The 19,265-nt window shown below is 33.2% G+C and overlaps 1 protein-coding gene across 4 annotated transcripts in view; it reads right to left on the bottom strand.

The window, feature by feature from the left end:
* Positions 1 to 1,262: 1,262 nt before the first annotated feature.
* Positions 1,263 to 19,265, bottom strand: part of PPM1A (protein phosphatase, Mg2+/Mn2+ dependent 1A) — a 59,350-nt gene continuing 41,347 nt past the window's right edge. For 2 of the 4 annotated variants that reach the window (XM_078151518.1, XM_078151519.1), the window contains exons 2-5: positions 17,307 to 18,160; positions 15,573 to 15,690; positions 10,681 to 10,789; positions 7,894 to 8,121 (exon numbers count right to left, since the gene is read on the bottom strand). In XM_078151518.1, coding sequence (XP_078007644.1) covers positions 8,016 to 8,121; positions 10,681 to 10,789; positions 15,573 to 15,690; positions 17,307 to 18,140 — 1,167 coding nt within the window. In that variant the 5' untranslated portion in view covers positions 18,141 to 18,160 and the 3' untranslated portion in view covers positions 7,894 to 8,015. Of the gene's footprint in view, positions 7,090 to 7,874; positions 8,122 to 10,680; positions 10,790 to 15,572; positions 15,691 to 17,306; positions 18,161 to 19,265 lie in introns of those variants that run through there. The other 2 variants (XR_002324499.2, XM_020986487.2) reach the window with 2 other exon arrangements.

The following is a 19,265-nucleotide window of genomic DNA, read 5'->3' as shown; positions in this document are numbered from 1 at the left end:
AATTCTTCAATGGAGTCCAAACAGAAAGTACACCTTAAAGAGTTAGAAACTAAATTCACACATTTTCTTTGGGACCAGAAACTGGTACACAGTACAAAATATACATTTATTGAACTTATTGTAAACACATTTTGGATCACATAAACTGCAAATAGTGGGTAATCACTGTGGAGAATATTATACATTATATTTAAGGAAAATAGCTCTGCTTTTGTATATTAGTCTCAAAATTATAAATTTTATAACGAAGCTAAGTATTCTGCAAACATGCTTTTTAAGCTTACATGTCTTCATAATATTAATACAAATTGAAGGGGGAAATTACATTTTCACAAAAAATTTTGAATATTATGTAGGAGCTAAAACAATCAGCATTGCATGGCACTACAAATGAGATGTGTTTTCTCCAATGAAGATACTGAGTTCATAAAAGGGCATTAGGAGAAAAAACGGTGATTTCTCTACTTCAAAATACATACAAAATGGATCTTCTACTAATTAGAGATGGGTCCAAAATTAATCAAAACAACCTAATTAGTGACAAAAAAAAATCCAAATTTCAATTAATAGTCAAACCTCCTTTTTATTGGACGTATGCTTTGGAAGAAATGTCATTAATCCTGGGCTGGTAGCTGGAAATGCTGGACATAATTATTAATTTCTTCTCTATTAGTACTTTAATCTTCATATCTTGAAATCTGAGATGGCCTGAATATATGCATAATAATTAATATATTTTAACACCAGCAATGAACACCAGAAATCTAGTCTCCTAATATTCAAGGGTTAAAAGAAAAAGACAAATTAGTGAACCTCTGACAATAAATTATATGGATAATAAAAGTATGCATAGCAAGTACTCCATTATAATGTGCCTTATTTGGGGTCAGTGTTTCTACTATCAATCTTTTTTTTTTAACTCCACTTAATCTTCTGTCAGTTAAGTTTCCAGGGCCAAATCTTCTTAGAAAAGGATTATATTCCTCAAATAAAAAAAAAAAGAGATTAGTCCTAACAATATCATTTCCCTTCACCTTTCAACACTCACAACACAAAATTTTAAAAAGCTATAGGGTATATTCTGCTTTGCAGAATCTGAGAAAGGAAATTCTCCATTTCAGACTGTGGCTAAATTCTTGCTTCCAAGCACCTCCCTCAACCCCTCAAACTTAAATCCTAAAGTTAACTGAGTTCATCTTGTGTTCTGATCATTGCTGGGTTTGTTGTTGTTGTTGTTGTTGTTGTTGTTGTGTGTGTGTGTGTGTGTGTGTGTGTGTGTGTGTGTGTGTGTGTGTGTATGTATGTGTGTCTGTCTGTCTGTCTAGCAATATAACACCACTACATAAATATACTATGCATATGGCATTTTTGGCACTCACCAAATATACCTGCAATTACTGAATTAGGAAAGTAGGTTCAGAACCAACTATGTACACAAATCTAAGTTGCTTCAAAAAGTACTACACTTATTTGCAAATATGCTATTAAATAATAGTTTCCTGGATGATCAAAAGGTTCTGTGTACAAAAGAACAAAAAGGCTCTACACTATTTTTCTAAACTTTAAAGTTGATGAGAAAGTAATTAGCAGAAAAATTTAAATGACCCTTAGAATCAGGATCATTAAAGGATACTGGTGCAGTGATAATGTGAAAGATAGAGTTTTATAGTAAACACTGATTTTTATTAGATGAGTTCAGAAAAATATAAATGGCTACATTAATATAATTCTTTTAGAAGTTATTTCTATGTTGATGGTGCAATAATTTTTATCAATAATCTTGCAGCAAAAAGTGATATTGGTTGAAGTTAAGGTTGGATTTTCCTGACATGATGCAACAGCATTAGTGATTCACAGTGGGACTGGACCCCCACACCTATTATACCTTATAAAATAATTAAGACCCACTCTTTTCATCCCCACTCCTCCTGACATCCCCAGCTACTTCTTTCATTATTTTAATACTATTTTAACATATCATTCAATAAGAGGCAGCATGGTGCCTCTTGGAATCAAGAAGACCCCAGTTGAATTCCTGTCTTTTTGAACACAAACTAGCAGTAGGAAGGACAATACACAAATTATGTAGCCTGTCAATGATTCCAAGCAACTACCTAAGACTAAAAAAGTTGCAGAGGAATCTGTAACAGTGGAGGCAGTTTTCACATGGAGAGTTCTCCACCCCAATTAAATTAGATTCTGACCCTGATCCCTCAAAGTTATTAGGCATTCAGATACCTTTAAATAAGCCCTCTCTCATTATAATGATGCTAACCACCAAGCATTATTAGCCAAACAAACTAAACTGGCCTGTTTCAGTCTGATAATAAAGTTAAAGGAAGAAAAACTAGAGCGAGAAAAGGACAAGGCATTTTATGTGGGACAAGGGAAAACACTGTTATCTCTTTGCTACATACCGAGCAAAGTGATCAAACAGGCCACTTCTTTTTCTTATTCTCAGTTATGAAATAAAAGTGTAAGTGGCCGGCGTAGTTTCATTGTCAGCTAAAATTATCCCAATGAACACTTTCATCTAAGCATTTGCTTGAAATTTCATGGGGCCATGAGCAAACAGCTTAAAATAGCAAGTAAGTAAAAGGGAAAGAATCTAGTTATGCCAAAGTTAATAAAAATGGAAAATGCCCACTTGATAGTGAAACAAAAAAAGGCAAATTCCATTTTATTTCTTTATTATTCAGAATTAAGATTCACTTGTAGTTTAATAAAGAACAGTTTTTTTCCTCTCAATAAACCACACCTATAAATTTGGAAGATACTTTTAAAAATACTTATTTTTAGCACTCTGAAATAATCTTTACTTTTAAAAAGAAGGGTCTCAATTTAACAAACACAAATGGATGGTATGTATTGTGGTGGCATATGAAGAGAAGACACAAAGAGAATCAGATATCCAAAATTTCACATTATTAACTATTAAAATTTAAGTTTTTATGGATAAAGAAAGCCATGAAATTTTCCAATACCTAAAGAAAAATAAATCCATTAGAAATTTGGACCACTGTTATTTAACCAAAATGGTCATTTCTGCTGCAATATTTGCAAATCCATATTGTATTCAACCTGAAACAGTTTTTATATTCTGATATATTTACATGAAAACTTTTTTTACTAATACTACATCCTACAGTAATACTGTACAACTGGAAATCAAAATATTAGATCCTTAAACTTCTAATTTAACCTTTCCATCAAGTCTTAAAGAACAAAACAATTTTTCAATAGCACAAGAGGGTAAAATATTGAATTCCTAAATAAATATGTTTAATAATTAGAGGAAGTGAAATTACAATTAAGCCACAAACAGCCACTTTGCTGAAAAGGAACAGAATACTGACATTGAACTGCTAATTAATGATAGGACTGGCTGCAGAAAACATTTTTTGACAGAACTAAAACTTAAAGTTCACACCTAAACATATTCCTAGGGCCTAAGTGTTTCAATGGTTTTCTTCCTGAAAGATTCCTGGTTTCTTCCTGCTATATGTCTTTAGTTAAATCTACAGTGCAAAATAGAATAAGCTTAATCCTCAACCCACCAAATTTCAGATCCCTATGCTGAGCACAAATAATTTTTTTAAAAACAAGATTTCAATTTGAGGAATAGGAAAAGGGGTAGGGAGGAAGGATGAAGGTCAAATGATCTCAATTTTATGGCTTAATTTGATTGGCATGTAGCACTAAGCCACACACAAAAGTTAAATTTCTCTACTACACTGAAAGCTTCTCAAGGTTAGGGCCTGTTTGAATCCTCCATGGTGCCCAGCACATACAAAGAGCTCAATAAATATTAAAATGGAAAGCTATGTTAGTGGATAGAATATAAAATACTACCAAAGGGATTGTATTATAGGAATGAAACCACTTGTAATTCAAAATGCCTTAATTATATACATTCATTTCTTTTTAAAAATCCTGATTTTTTTTTTACTTATGTGAAATCAGGAAATAAAATTAGCAATTTCTGCAGTGGTTCTTAATCTACAACAAGAGCAGGTCAACACAGTATTTTATAACTAAAATAAAAGTTTCATTTAATAAATCTTTAATGCTGAATTGATAATAAAGAATATATTGATTTCTAAAAGTCAATGTTAATATTGAAAACTGCTTAGAACATTAAACAGTTACCTATGAAAAGGTACATGTCCCCAAAGTAACCATTAAGACATTTTCTCTAGCTGACAGTACTCACAAAAACTGACAAACCAGTGGAGCTAAGTTAGGGAAAGGGAACATATCTGTATGGTTTATGAAAGTGGACTTCTATATAACACGCCATTTCCTTTTTAAATAGGTAAACTGGGTCCATTCTGTTAGAACATTTAAATCAAAGTACATTTGGAATACCACATTACAACACTGTTACCACACAAAAATTTTCCCCCAAAGGGAAATAGCACACGACACTTCAAAAATATGTGGCACAGCCCCTGAGGTGCTAAAGTTTTTAGCACAACAACAAAAATTGAACAGGTACAATAAATGAAATACACAACAAAGGTGCAAAAAAGTGCCTTTTAAAAGTATGGTTAATATTTTTTTAGGGAATAATAAAAACATATAGTCCATTGCTCTAATAAGGTATACATACTCATTGCATGTATTTTCATAATCAAAATTAGTACCTAGCACGGCAGTGTTTATTCACAGATAATAGATTCAGTGTTCTCAGACCACAGTTAAGTACTGAATTACAAAGCCAGAATAAATTATTTTAGACATTTCTTTCACCTTCAGCCCTAGATGAAACACTGGCAACTGTAACAGTAGAATGTTTCTATGTTCTCACTTTTTAGACAGGGCCTCTCAAAATGTTTTTTAAATAAATTTCATTATGACACACTGTGTGATTATGATGTGAAATGTGGCATTCTGCCACAATTCTATTTGTGATGTAAGATTTTACATCTCAAAAATTTCCATAGTCCAGTTCAAAGTTTGTTGTTCCTAGAACTAAACTTTAGTCTACACAGTAAAGAACAGGCTTGTCCTAAGAAGTTCAGCTTTCTACACTGGTATTTTTGTACCTGGGTAGTCAAAATCCTTAGTCATAACTACATATTAACTTTGTGTAAGGAGTACAAAGTTATAACTTAGGACATTATGATAATTTTCATTCTACAATGGAATTAGACATTAGAAGGAAGTGGTCTTTAACCCAAATTACCTTAAACTTAAAAATTCAAATAGTACTTATATTTTCTTCATTCATGCTGATACATGATACAAAAAGACAATTAAGTTATGTTTAATTACCCCACACAAGAGGGATAAAGGAAAGATTTTGCTGGTATATTAACCATACTTAATTCTGAGACATCTTAAATTACTTTGTCCAATATTCTTTAACCTGGCATTAGTTTTAAGGCTACATATTATGTATATATACACAAATATGTGTCTTTCCAAATTAGGGAAAAGACAAACAGAGTAAATAAGAGCATCATACCACACTTTTACACCAAGCTCTGATTTTGTATTAGATGAAGGGTTAAATCTTACATTTTAATGACTTTCCTGTGAAGACATCTGCCTACTGAATAATCAAAACTACATACTAATAATACAACATTCTCAACCTAAAGAGACAACAAACACAAAAGAGCACAAAACAGTAGTTTGTCAACATGACTTAACTTGAAAACTTACTTTCATATGATCAAAGGGAGAAGATACGCCTAAAATAAGATAATTTTATTTTGATATCTATATTCCTTAACTTCTGAAAGTTATTTTTAATGACCAATGTTTTAATGTGGTCAACATGCTCTATTTCAAATCACAAATGTATTTTAACCACTAGTACTCTAAATAAGTGGGTCAATTAAAACACACAAACACATTCACACACATCATAAAGTGTTAGATTGTCAGGCTTCAACTAACATTTTCATTAAATGGTGGGTAAATTCAAGCTGATGCACTTCTGAATGAAAAATAGGCAGTCTGAAAGAAACTCATTTAAAATAGATTAGGAATAACAGTTACTTAAATCCTCTAGTCCACCTAATGCAGGGGGAGAAATTCCATCTATGCTTTGGGCAACATTGTGGTCCATCTTAAAAATGGGTTTTCATGTCTACAAACCTGAAACCCATCATTTACAATGACTCGGCATTTTAAAAGGCAGGGGGAGAAAAAGAGGAATTACACATACATAATTAAATGTCTTGTTTGTTAAAATCAAGCTTTATTGATAAAATGGAGTTCAGAATATTTTACTAGGAACAGCAGCAGGCCCAAGCCAATCATGATAGTAAAAATGCTACAGATTCCTACTCTATGTAGGAAGCTGTTCCTTATCAATTAGTAATTTAATGTAAGGACTTGCAAAAGAGGTGCAAAGAATCAAGGCATTCTAGCCCCAAGATCAATATTCTTATGAATACACTATTACCTGCAATAATAAGCAGCAACGAGGAAAACAAAACATCCCGAAGGAGTTTATGAATGAACTAGCCATAGTCTTAACACTAGCCCACTGCTAAGAAAATTAAGGGTGAAATAACTTCAAGGATGTTCATCTCTGTAAGATTTTTGAAATTCTTCTTCATAATCGTGTGCATTTTTGAGCATCTCACCGGTCAGGCTGCTGCTCCCCCCACCCCCACCCCAGATCCAAAACACAACATGAATTTAAAGGGTTACCCACCTATCTGTTGCATCACACAACAAGCCAAACATTTTAAACTTTGATAGGGATTTTTAAAGCAGTTCATAATTAAATATGAGCATTTTGTACAAAGACAATTGCACTTTACCAAAAAAAAAATCATACAACAAAAATTGCTGAAGTCTGATTTACAACACGAAATATGGTTTGAAATCACGTTTACATAAGTCTCAATTTTATAAAAAAAAAAAAAAGGATCCATTCTGGGCTAGTTGTTGTACTGCTGTAGTTCTGTGGTGTCATCTTGCTCACCCTTATAGTATCCCCTTCTTTAATATTGAAGATGGATGTTAAGAAGGTTCAGTGAAGTCGAGCTGTACTTCCTTGGGAGGATGAAGGTAAACTCCAGGCTAGATGAGAAGTTTTTACCACATATCATCAGCTGATGTAGAGTCCTTTATGAAGGGAAAAAAGGCACTTTTTAAGGCCTAGAGTTACCAAACATATTATCGTCTGTATTATCTTGACAAGAAAAAAGTCAAAAAAAAAAGAGAGATTCCTATGTCAGAGATTCTATGCTAGACTCTGTTTTATAATAAATAACATCAAGGAAGAAATTGAGTTCAGACCAAAGGCTTTAAAATTAAAATGATGGTAAATAATTCTGCCCTGATTCCCAGATTAAACCCTATAGTTTCTCTTCTTGCCACCATTTTTATAAACCTTAGCAATGTAAGAAAAAACAAAGACCTCCAGTAAAACTAAAAACGTTAATAGAGAAACATTATAGCACAATCTGATTATAAATAGAGGAATATTAGAGCTGGAAAATATCTCAGTCCAAAGTTCCCTCACTTCACAGATGAGGGAAATAAAGTTGATCCAAACTATTTTTTTAAGTCTTTTGAAAAACAAAAATCAGAATCCTATGTCAACAAAAAAACTCCCAGTGGTATGTTAATGTGTGCATTTCTAGTATCTGAAAACAATACTACAATATATAAAAAAATGTGAACACAGTTTAATATGTGCATGTGCCAAATCAAGTTTACTTAAAACTGAAAACCACTAAAAATGCTCATTTTTAGGGCAAAGATATTATTCTGAATATAAAAATTATATGGTGGAAATAAACATTCAGAAGGCATACAGTCAAGGATGTTTACAAACCTAGAAGATTTCACAAAAGATCTCCTTTCTTTTTTTCCTTTTTTTTTTTTTTGGAGAGGTGGCCACTCACCATGATTATGTCCTCAATCACTAGAACTGTTGTTCAGGCAGAGATCAGAGCAAGCAGAATTCAGAGCAATCAATCAGGGGTGTGTGTAAGAGAATGGGTGCAGTGAACAGCTCTGCAAAAACAGGTAGGAAGGATATGCATTTAGAGAGGAGGGGAAGAGGTAGTAGAAGGGGAGAAGACAGTACTTACAGTGTCATCATTTCTGAAAGGATTCAGTCTATTGTAAACGGCTTCAATTAGACTCCGCCTAAATTTTAAAAAAAGGCAGAAAAGTATTATTCTTTTTTGGCAAATCAAACATTTGTTCAATAACCCATTGCTTCATGTTAAAAAAAATGGTATGAATATTTTGATTGCTGCAAATGATTTCACATTTAGGTACAATTTTCTAATTCTTACTCTTAGTAAATAAGGACCACTTTTGATTTTCAGTACCATAGATTAATATTTGAAGTAGAGATAGTCAGTCTACAATGTAGAGTTCTGCGATTCTCACAATGCATGGAATTCAAGACTGAGAAACAGTAAAGGTGCATATACCCCATCTTAAGAGTTTAGGAGTGATTTTATAGTTTCTATGATATAGCAGCAACTTTTACCAGTCATGAATTCTATGTTAGTTTTGGCTTAGAAACAATTAATCATAGCTAATATATATAGTGTTTTAAGAGTTTGCAAAGAGCTTTACAAATATGACCTCATTTTGTCCTCATTTCAAAGACCCTAGGAAGTAAATGCTATAAGCTCCTTTTTTACAGATAAGGAAACTGAGGCAGACAGACGTTAAGTGACTTACCCAGGATCACAAAACTAGTGAGTGTCTGAGGTTGGATCTGAACTCAGGGTTTCCTGACTCTAGTCTATCCTATCTCCTGTGCTACCTAGCTACAAAATTTGATGTAATAATTTTAAATATGATTTTAGATTTAAGTTCCTGAGCTCTTTTAAAATGGAGCCTACATTATAGGTAAATGCCTGTTGCATGTTTTAACTATAAAATTAGTGACTTGTGTATAAAAATAAAAATTATTCAAAACGGTGAAAATTCTCTCCCAAATCTTAAAATTCAAATGTTTCTATAAAACATAGATTACAAAATGTTGGAAAAGAGGGGGAAGTTCTGAAAAAAGGAACCCAAGTAAATGTGTACTAATTTTGCTTTAAATTAGTGTTGTTCATTACAGCAATGCAACTGATTCACAACAGCATACTAAAAAAAGTGTTAAGAAATTTACTTTTGAATCATTTTAATAAAGTTTTAAAAGTTATATAATCTAGAAAATATCATTTGGATCCCTTTCACACATTGTTAATACTTGAACAGAATGTCAAGACTACAGGAGCAAAACCAAATACAGAAATCTGAGATGTAAATTCAACAAACCTGCCTGCTCAGTAAACCCATCCCTGTACTTCATGCTAACGGAACTACAGCACCTCAACAAGACATAATACTTGCCCTTCTGGAACATATAGGGGAGTGTGAAGCGCTATGAGAAGTCACAAATAAGTAGTATACAAAATAATACATAAGTATTTTTTTAACGTGAATAAAATGCTATTTCAGGTTCAAGGCAAGAAAAATTCATGACTGACTTAGGGGAGAACAGCGAAGGATCATAGGATCATAGATTACAGCTGAAAGGGACCTCTGAGATCTTCTAGTCCAACCACCTAATTTTACAGATGAATAAACAGAGACCCAGGGTGATCAAGTAACTTGCCCGAAGTCATACAGGCAATAAATAAAACAGCCAGGATTTGAATTCAGTTCCTATGACTTCAAATCCATCACTCATTCCATTGCAACATGTTGCTTCTACTGGGCTTCCTGGAGGAGTCGGCACTTATTACAGGGCTTGAATTAGGCATTAAAAAATGGTTAAGAAATCAACAGGTGGCAGATTGAGGGAAGAATTCTGCACATAGAGAACACGATAAAAGAAACAGAGCAGCAAAATGTGGAGCATGTACAGAGCCCTGAAAGTAAACCCTGAAAGTAAATGGAAATACATGAGAAAAGGCAGGAAAACCTAGTGTGGTACCAGGCAGAGGAATCTAAACTTTTTCCAGCAACCAATGAGGAAGCACTGAAGGGTTTGAAACAGACTACTGACATCAGATAGATGCATCAGGAAGATCAGTTTAGCTATGTTGTGGCCAGTACAGATGGAAACGAAAGTTAAATCAGTCTTGTTGCACCAATTTATTTCGCAGCCATTTAGATCAGAGATTTGATATCTGCATTTTCTACTTGGAATCCTAAATATCTATTAAGTCAGCTCAATTCCACTGGTGAAAGTACCTGGAAAAATATGCAGCCATGCTTTTGAAAACACAATCTGAATGGGTTCCAGAGAAACTGGAAAAAAAACAGGGTCAAACAAGTGAAGAGCCTCATCCTGGGATAGTAAGCTTCATGGTGTTGGTAAGACCACATGATAGCAGTATTTTAACATTTATATACGATTTTAATTTAGAAACACCAATAAGACATATTATCTTAAATGATACTTAAAACTAGGTCAAGGTCATCGTTTGAGCCACGACTGACCACATTCTTCAGTGTAAATGGCAAGCATCAAATCAAAACAAAACAGAACACCCTATAAGGTAATGTTTCATCAAATAACAAATGACTTTAGCAATGCCCCAAATTAAAGGCTAAGTAAAAATATCTTACACATACATACACTTGTGCCGCTTAAATCAATCTTAAAACATAACTGCCATCTTATCAACGGTCTATCAAAAATATTTTCTAAACTATGATCATGGGTCAACATATACAAAACAGAAAACTTACTTGCTTGCCAGTTCACCCCCTGGTGGGAGGTTTGGGATGTTCTCAGTTGCTAATGTGCGCATCACATGGACTAAGTCTGGTACGGCTTCGCCCTGCTTCTTTATGATTTCTGGGAATCAGAAGTACTTTTTTTGTAAGTGCTATCCACATTGAACTTTAAAAGACTGAAATAATCAAAGATAGCTTAATTTTTTTTTAATGGCATTTATCACATCTGAGGTTTCCTACACTGGTGCCAAAAGGAAGAAATTCGTGATGAATTTTGAAAGTTTATGATAAGCAAATGCACAAAATGACACAAAGAAGAAAAAGACAATGAATTGTTACTTTCTAGATTAATTTTAAAGAAGAGTGATAAAAATTAAAATTGGAAAAGTACACAAGTATTTCGTGTTAAATTGGCATATTACGTAATCAGGGGTATTTGTATACAAATGGGAGGAACACCCTTCTTGAGATGCCAACTAGTTACTTCTGAGTACACCGACTCCTCTCTTTAGACTGGAACATGTTTACTGAATTTTCCCTGTAAACAAAAACATTGCACAGTAGAGTTTTTAAAGTTACAAAAAAAAATCACATTAATAACTTGTAATTGCTTTAAAAATATTTGGGCATAGTGTTAGCCATAACCATTTGATACTTAAACAACAGTCACACAATGACACTGTTAAACAGCACATACCCATCTTAAGTTTATAAATCAAGGTTCTACATTCTAAAACTCCACCCTTAATGCTTCATCTAAACACAATTTAAGATTTTACAAGCAAAAGTTCTATAACATAGGTATAGAAAGGCTAATTAAGAATGAGCTTCAGATATATTACAATGCCATTTCCATTGTCAATATGTGTGTTTGGTGTGAAAATGGCCCATTTTAAAAGGCAATTTTCTTAGACTATTCAAATAAGAATAAACTAGAAATATCGGTTATCCAATTCTCCAGTAATGGGCATACTAATAGATGTGACTTGTTACATGAATATATTTTGCCACTTGTACCACAGAATGCCAAAAAAAAAAAAACGTACACAGGACTGTACAATAAATTCTTAAAACAAGCTCTTTAAGTATGAGAAGTGTTCACTTTCATTGCTAACAATACTCTAAAGGCAGGACCATGCCAAAGGCATCGTGTGTATCCATGTCAAACATAGTACGTGTATTCAACTGCATATTATAGTTGGTTAAATCAGTTATATACACTAGATGTTTTTGCAAATTTTCTTCAAGAGATAAATTTTGTCTCTTAGTAAGCAGTGTTGTTGGGAGAAAAAGCAATCATCATCTGAGTTCTTTAACCGAGTTAGGAATACCTTTGAAAGTAGCCATTTATATAAAAGCTCTTTATTTCCTTTTATCAGATGAAGTTTGTAGATCAAAATAATAAACTCCTAACACTAGGGCTACATTTTAGAAGAATTCTACTTATCACCAGATTCAGTAACCCACATTACTTTAAGTGGTGAACTGCTCTTTCAGAGTAAAGGCCAAAATTTTACCATCTAACATTTATTGTCCAAAGTTTTCTACCACTCTTAAATCTGAATAAAAAGCAAAGAGCTCAGATTTGGTTTTCCAAGTTCCTTTATTGTATAATCTTTAACATCTAATATAGCTACATAATTCTAATGCTAAAATTTTGCTGTACAAAAATAAATGGATTTAGTGTTTACCTAAGCTACACAATTTCACAACCTGGTACATTTAACATACAGACTCCACTAAGTTAATACAATTATTTAGATAGATAACTATAGATACAATCTGAATAACACTGATGACAAATTGAACCATTCTGTTGGTTTCAGTCAAAAAAGGAAAAAAAAGATCACCTATGTTTCAATGTAACTTGTATCCCTTTTTTTTGTTATAAAGTGCAAAAAAAAATACAGTAAAACAAACAAGTTCTAAAAATATGAAGTTGAAAAACAGGGCTAATGGTTCTATATTCCAAGTGGAAAAACTTACTCAAACTACTTATTTGACACTTACTACTATACAAACCTTGTTAATTCTTTTTTAATTTAAAAAACAAAACCAGGAATGAAGTCTCTAAAATAGTATCCCTTTAACCCCAATCCCTAAAATATACACTCTAATTAGTACTGCAGAATATTCCTTTTAGCACGGATATTAATAGATATTCCCCATCCTACCCCCAAAGCTGAGGCAGAGTTGTCAAGGCATTTCAAATAAAAACAACAATAATAGCGTCCAAAGTGTCAGCCTAGAAACTGGATGAGAAGTATTGTAACAATCCTGATTCACAACAGAAAGATGCAAAACTTTACAAAAATAACACTTAAAATTACTGGGGGATTAAAAGATTGAATGGGGCTTTTCATGAATTTACTGTATCTCTGTTTATAAAGGTTATTTTCAACAAAAAAGCTGACTGCTAGAACCATTAAATATTAAGCAGAAACAGACATTATCGTAGAGGGAGAGGGAGAGATGGAGGAAGAAGGGGTGAGGGAGGGGGAGGGGGAGAGAAAGCCCAGAAGCCTTTCTGCAACTATTTTGCCATGTTTTAAGAGATGCTCATAGTTTCATCCAAGTAATTAAAAAGAAGTTTAGCATTTCATAGCAATTGTTATTAGTACATGCCAGAAAAGATTTAATGCATGCTTTAGATCTGAAGACTAATTTATTCTGCTGAACCACAATAAGACACACAAAATTCTCTACTTTTCAAACTACCTCCTCTGATAAAATTAATGAACTTTTTAAAAAAATCATAGGACTACAGATGTATGACTGAGAGACCTCCAGGGGCCATCTAGTCCAAACTGTCCCCCACCCTCATTTTATAGGAGAGGAAACTGAGGCCCAGGGAAGTTAAATGGCTTGCCCAAAGTGACATGAGTAATCAGTGGCAGAGGTAATAATTTAAACTCACGTCCTCTACATCTCATCAAATACTATCCTGAAATTATCTTCTAATCTAGGTTGGTTTAAAAATTCCATACATGTTTTAGTATTTTCTACTTTTCTTTTAAGTGAAGTTTTAACAATTTCATTCCTTCTAAGGCATTCTAGGTAGCAGCAGTTACATTATTTGTCATAGTAGTTAAAGTTTTGGCCTTATCGTCGGTAGAAAAGATAATTTTAATTTAGAATATAAAATAATCTACATTTTAATAATAAAACAGTATTAAACTTAATGCAATAAAAATTTCAAAGTATTTATCAGGTACCAACATAAATGTCCTACCTGGCATTTCTTGCTTGGTAGTAAGAAATAATCCTAAAGATCTAATATTATAAAATATGAATATCTAATTAAAGTGAATATTTGGTAACTTTACTTTGAAACAAAGTAAACAATGAAGGGAAAGTAGGAAAGCATATCTAAAATTTGTTTACACTTCATCACAATATGTTTATGCCTGTTTTTCTTGAAACACATGAGCAAAATTCTGGTCTTCCCTTAAAAGAGCCAGTGACTTAAAATTTGACATCATTCCTTATATATAAGCACATAATTTTTATAATTCCTTCCTCCCACTAATTAGTGATTCAGATCAATGTGATTTGATTTCAATTTGAATATTTTCTATTAATGTTAGTTTAGCACATTACCCAGGAATAAAGCATACTTTTTGAATTTTTTTAAAGTATTAAAAACCAAGGAACTTGTCGGTGAAGAAATAAACTCATTGGATTATATTGAGAACTACTTACTGAGTTAGCAATCAGTGCACACATTATTTACCACTATCAAGGAACAAAGTAGTCAATAAAGATAAATGGCAATGCCTTAAATTGGATAATATTAGGAACTTAAAGTGATCAAAATGATAGATTATACTTAAATCTCAAAATGTTAAAAAGAAAATAAAATTAAAGTGCATAAGAAATTTCATAATGTAGACATGATAGAACCTGACAGAACAGAGTCATATCAATGCTTACATGCTATTAGAGGCCTTTAACATGCAAGTGATTAATATAATGGACCCCAAATGGCCTTTTTACACTAACACTATCATTCCACAGATGGTTTATCTACTTAGAGGATACTTTATAATTTATACACTATATTGCATATATGCAGTAATTAGTGTTCTTAGGAAAATTTCATTATACTGCACATTGTAGCTACTAAAAAAAAGTCAGATTCTTTAAATATCCAAAGGCACTAATCAGAGTTACAAACAGTTCATTAGTGGTCTCAAAGATATCTGCAATTTTATAAGACGAAATGCACCTGAAATCCCAACTTATTTCAACTTTAAAAAAAAAACTTAATATAAGGCACACAAACACTTATCTTACTGCCAGGTAGAGACCCAATATATCTAAAATCAGGCAGTTTATGGGTTTTGCTACGAAACCCTGAAATACAGTTTGAAATAGAAACAGATATATTTTAAAATATAGTGGCACTTGCAGGTTAACTGGAGTTTTAGTAACAAAACTATGACTCTTAAGTTATTTTTTAAAGAAACAGCCTTAGTTGACCCAAATGTATTAATGTACATAGCTTTTCACAGAAAAATGGCATTTAAATTACCATCTTCATAATTCACCTACTGCTTTTTATTTAACTTATGCCAAAAATCAGATTGTACTAATAAAGTTATTCCTGCCAGTGAATTCACAAGGAACTCTGAAATGTTTACATCTTTAGCCTCAACGGGGAAAAAAAAAAGCATCCTAAACAATTTCCAGGGTCACAGCTGCTGTAGTCTCATTATTAGCATTACTTTAGAAGGACATATAGCATACATCTAAATGGCTACTACATTAAGTGCTTTGTCCCACTGATGTATACTAGACATCAACAGCACTTAAAGGTTTAATTAAAAGCTAATGTGTGGAAAGGTTCATTGTTGTAGGGTTTCTCTCTAATAAAGTTACTTATTTTTTTTTAAATGATCCACCTTCTACTTTGCTTTCCAGGTACTTGTCCAACTCTGCCTCTTTCTTCACTGCTTCTGGTGATACTTTTGGTGCACTTGGAAAACAGATCAATATCACACTCATGTTGTCTCGACTTCCCTGGGAGAGAAAAGAGTTTAAGAAAATATTCTGGTTTCCTTCCCACCCTCCCTCCTTTGTAACCTTTTCACAATCCTATAAAACTTTACTACTATGTCAATGTAATTATATTCAAAACAAAGAAAGCTAATTATTCTTTGTATTCATTAGTAATCTTTCTCCCCCCTCAAAAGCACCCTGAGACATGGCAAAAAGCATTACAGATTAAGTCCCATTAAAACTAGTCATTTAAAAATTTTTATAACACAAAAATATTTCTAAGTTCCTACTTATGGCTTACTTACTGTAAACAATAGCTGATTAAAGAAAATTTCACACTCCAATTCAAGAAAATTCTATTATCAGAAAAGAACTTAGCTTATTAGCATTCCTTATAACGAGACTTGATATGGATTCATATATAAACATGAAGATCTTTTTTTGTTCACACATAAATGTTACTATAAGTCTGTTGAAAGTTGTAAACAACTTTACAAAATACAGAGGCTAAAAATTTCATGACAGAAACTAAAAACTGAAAAATGCATTTATGACTTTTTAATGAGACTTCCTCACCACAACTATCATTATTTTTAAAATTTTAAAATAAAAGTATTCAATTTTGTTACGTGTGAAAAATGGCTCTTAATAGGTGAATGTTTGTTATTTTAGGCAGAATACCCTTGAAAATACTTCAAGACGTGGGGAATATGGTAATTTATATATTGACTAGTTTCTAAATAGAATAGACAAGGATACTGAGACCTAGAGAGATTAAGTATTTTAAAGCTAAGATCAATTAGAGCAAGCAGTGTGTGTATTTCATTTGTCTGGATCTGTGATTTCATTGAAATAGGGAACTTCCTCCAGGTGATGAAACTCTATGTACGATCTTGAAGAGTTGCCCCTGTGCACTGAGAAATTAGTGGCTTGTCCAGGGTCACAGAGTCAGTATATTTCAGAGGGAAGACTTGAACCAAAATCTTCCTAACTCCAAGGCCAGTCCTCTAACCATTACACCACACTGTTCCTATGTTAATATTTCAAAAAAAATTCTAGTGATTTGCTTTTGTATGACAAAAGAAAATCCCATACCATATTAGAATAGCTTTGTAAAATCTGTACTTTAAAAGTAATATCTGCAAAATCACTAGTAAAAACCATTGATACTTACAAAATCCAACTAAGAAGTCTGAAATAATTTTATTATGACAACATAAGGATATCAAGATGACAAAATAAAGTGAAAAAGTAAAAATGCTTTTCTTTTTCATTTACTCAAGTTTAGTCTCTGCTTTTAATAAGTATTAATGTAACTTGGCCAGTCATAATTCTTTTACCTGAGACTACCTACTAAAATACTGGTAACAAATCACAGGGTTTATTTGCTACATGAAAGCTTTTACATATGATTAAAAAGCCTAAGTAAGTATAGTTATTAAGAACTGCTGAAAATTATAGTTCTAAACTTTTTTTTTCTATTGACACTGTTCTGAAATAAAAATATTAACAGTTGGTGATAATTGTCCCAAAGTGTGCTAAAAACAATTTCTGAGAGCCATGGATTCTAAACTGAAACAAAGTGTTGTAACTAAGATAACATGAAACAGCTTCTCTATTTTTAAAAATCTAGCTACCTTATATAAGCAGGTGTCCACTACTTCATTGCACACTCTCTCAAGGTCATCAGTGATTTCAAGTCTGGATCTTACAAAATCACAGAGCTCTTCATTTCCCATAACATCCCAGATACCATCACATGCGAGGATGATGAACTGATCATCTTTTTCTGATCTTTCAATTTCATAGACTTCTGGCTCTGGTGAGACAAGCTGCTCTGTAGGACCTTTACCATGGACACATTTGTAATCAAAGTCTCCAAGCGCCCTAGATACAGCAAGAGAGCCATTCACACGCTGAATCATAACAGAACCACCTGCATTCTGAATACGTTCTTTTTCCAAAGGATTACTTGGTTTGTGATCTTGTGTGAAGAAATGAACTTTCCTGTTCCTACAAAGTAAACCTCTTGAGTCTCCACAGTTGATGAAATATGTATGTTGGGGAGAAATCAGGACACCCACTGCTGTTGACCCACTTCGGTCTGCACCATGTTTCTTCTCTGATATTATTCTCATATGTTCATCAATCTGCAGAAAACCTGTTCTGATTCCATTCTTGACATTTTCCACAGAAGGCGGTCCTTCAGATCCTTTAAAATCCTGGTTATTTGTGATGTGATCTAACAAATGCTCACAGCAGTATTTGGCAACCTGGGAACCAGCATGCCCATCATACACAGCAAAGAATGACCATCCATCAAGTCCACTTGGCAAACCAATCACAGCTGTATGTGCATCTTCCATTTCAACTCGCCAACCTTGCATACTGCTTAGCCCATAACGTAGCCCATTACCTTGCCCTTGGGCATTATGCTTTTCCATCTTTGGCTTGTCTAAAAATGCCCCCATTATGTCTCGATGCTTTAGTTCTGAGGAAGAAGAGAAAATACAGTTAAGATATCTAACCAATAACTGCTCTTACAAACAAAATAATCACCCAACAGTTTGATTTTAAGTAACAGCTCTTGCAAAGAAACTTTTAAAACTGACTGAGGCCTTGTGTTTTTTTTTATATTATAAAACTACCAGGCTCCTTGTTTGAACCCGCAAGATTAAAGAAGGAGAAAGGAGAGATGTGTATGGCTTTACAGAAGTGGTTCTAACTAATCATGATTAGGGGAGGAGATGGGAAGCATTCAAAGCATAGGAAATTAGCACCAAATTCACAGATTACTAGATATGGAGATCAAATTAGTCCAATTTGCTCATTTCACAGATGAGGAAAATCAATAGTGGGTAGGTTAAGTGACTTGTCCAAGATTACAAAGTTAGTTAATGGTATTGTAACCTAGGGTCTGACTCTAAGTCCACTATTCTTTCCATTTCACCATGCTGCCTATTTCTTGCTGCCTCAGAGGTCTGACTGGGATATGAACTCCAGACCTCTACTATCAAGTAAGAATACTACTGGACAATGTTATAAACTCTGCATCTAAGATTTTAAACAGCATAACAATATGCTAATTTCCTATGGTATTCAAATTTCATCTAGTCAAGGTGGAGAGAGTATGACTTTGAGGCTGATGTCAACTGGGCTAGACCTTGTAAGCAACCAAAAGTAGCCCCCCCACACACAAACACACCCACACACACACACACACACACACACACAAAGTTACACGTATGCATACACACAAATATCTGCATTTACTGACAAGAAAAAAGACAGTCAAGTAAAAAGTTACAAGACATTGTCTAACTGTAGTATGGTAATTTTCTTTTAAAAGGATGGGTCAAATTACTAATTTATGTGCTATACGTAACCACCACAGATTCTTAACGTTCCCTCTGAAGTACCAAAAGGAAAATGCCAAAGATGCTGAAAAAGACACATTTCAATGAAACAGTAGCATTTGACAAAAAGAACTGTAACTTTTGTTTGCTAAGAATTAACAAAGAGAAAGTTCTTAAAGGGGGAAGATAAGCTTATTGAATGTGATTATATAGAGAAAATTCCTTAATGGTAGCTCTACT

The sequence above is a fragment of the Phascolarctos cinereus genome, unplaced genomic scaffold (assembly GCF_003287225.1).
Source record: "Phascolarctos cinereus isolate Bilbo 61053 unplaced genomic scaffold, phaCin_HiC Scaffold_3;HRSCAF=262, whole genome shotgun sequence".
NCBI classification, from domain to species: Eukaryota; Metazoa; Chordata; class Mammalia; order Diprotodontia; family Phascolarctidae; genus Phascolarctos; species Phascolarctos cinereus.
The sequence above is the reverse complement of the archived record's forward strand: the minus strand, read 5'-3'. Positions and strand labels throughout refer to the sequence as shown.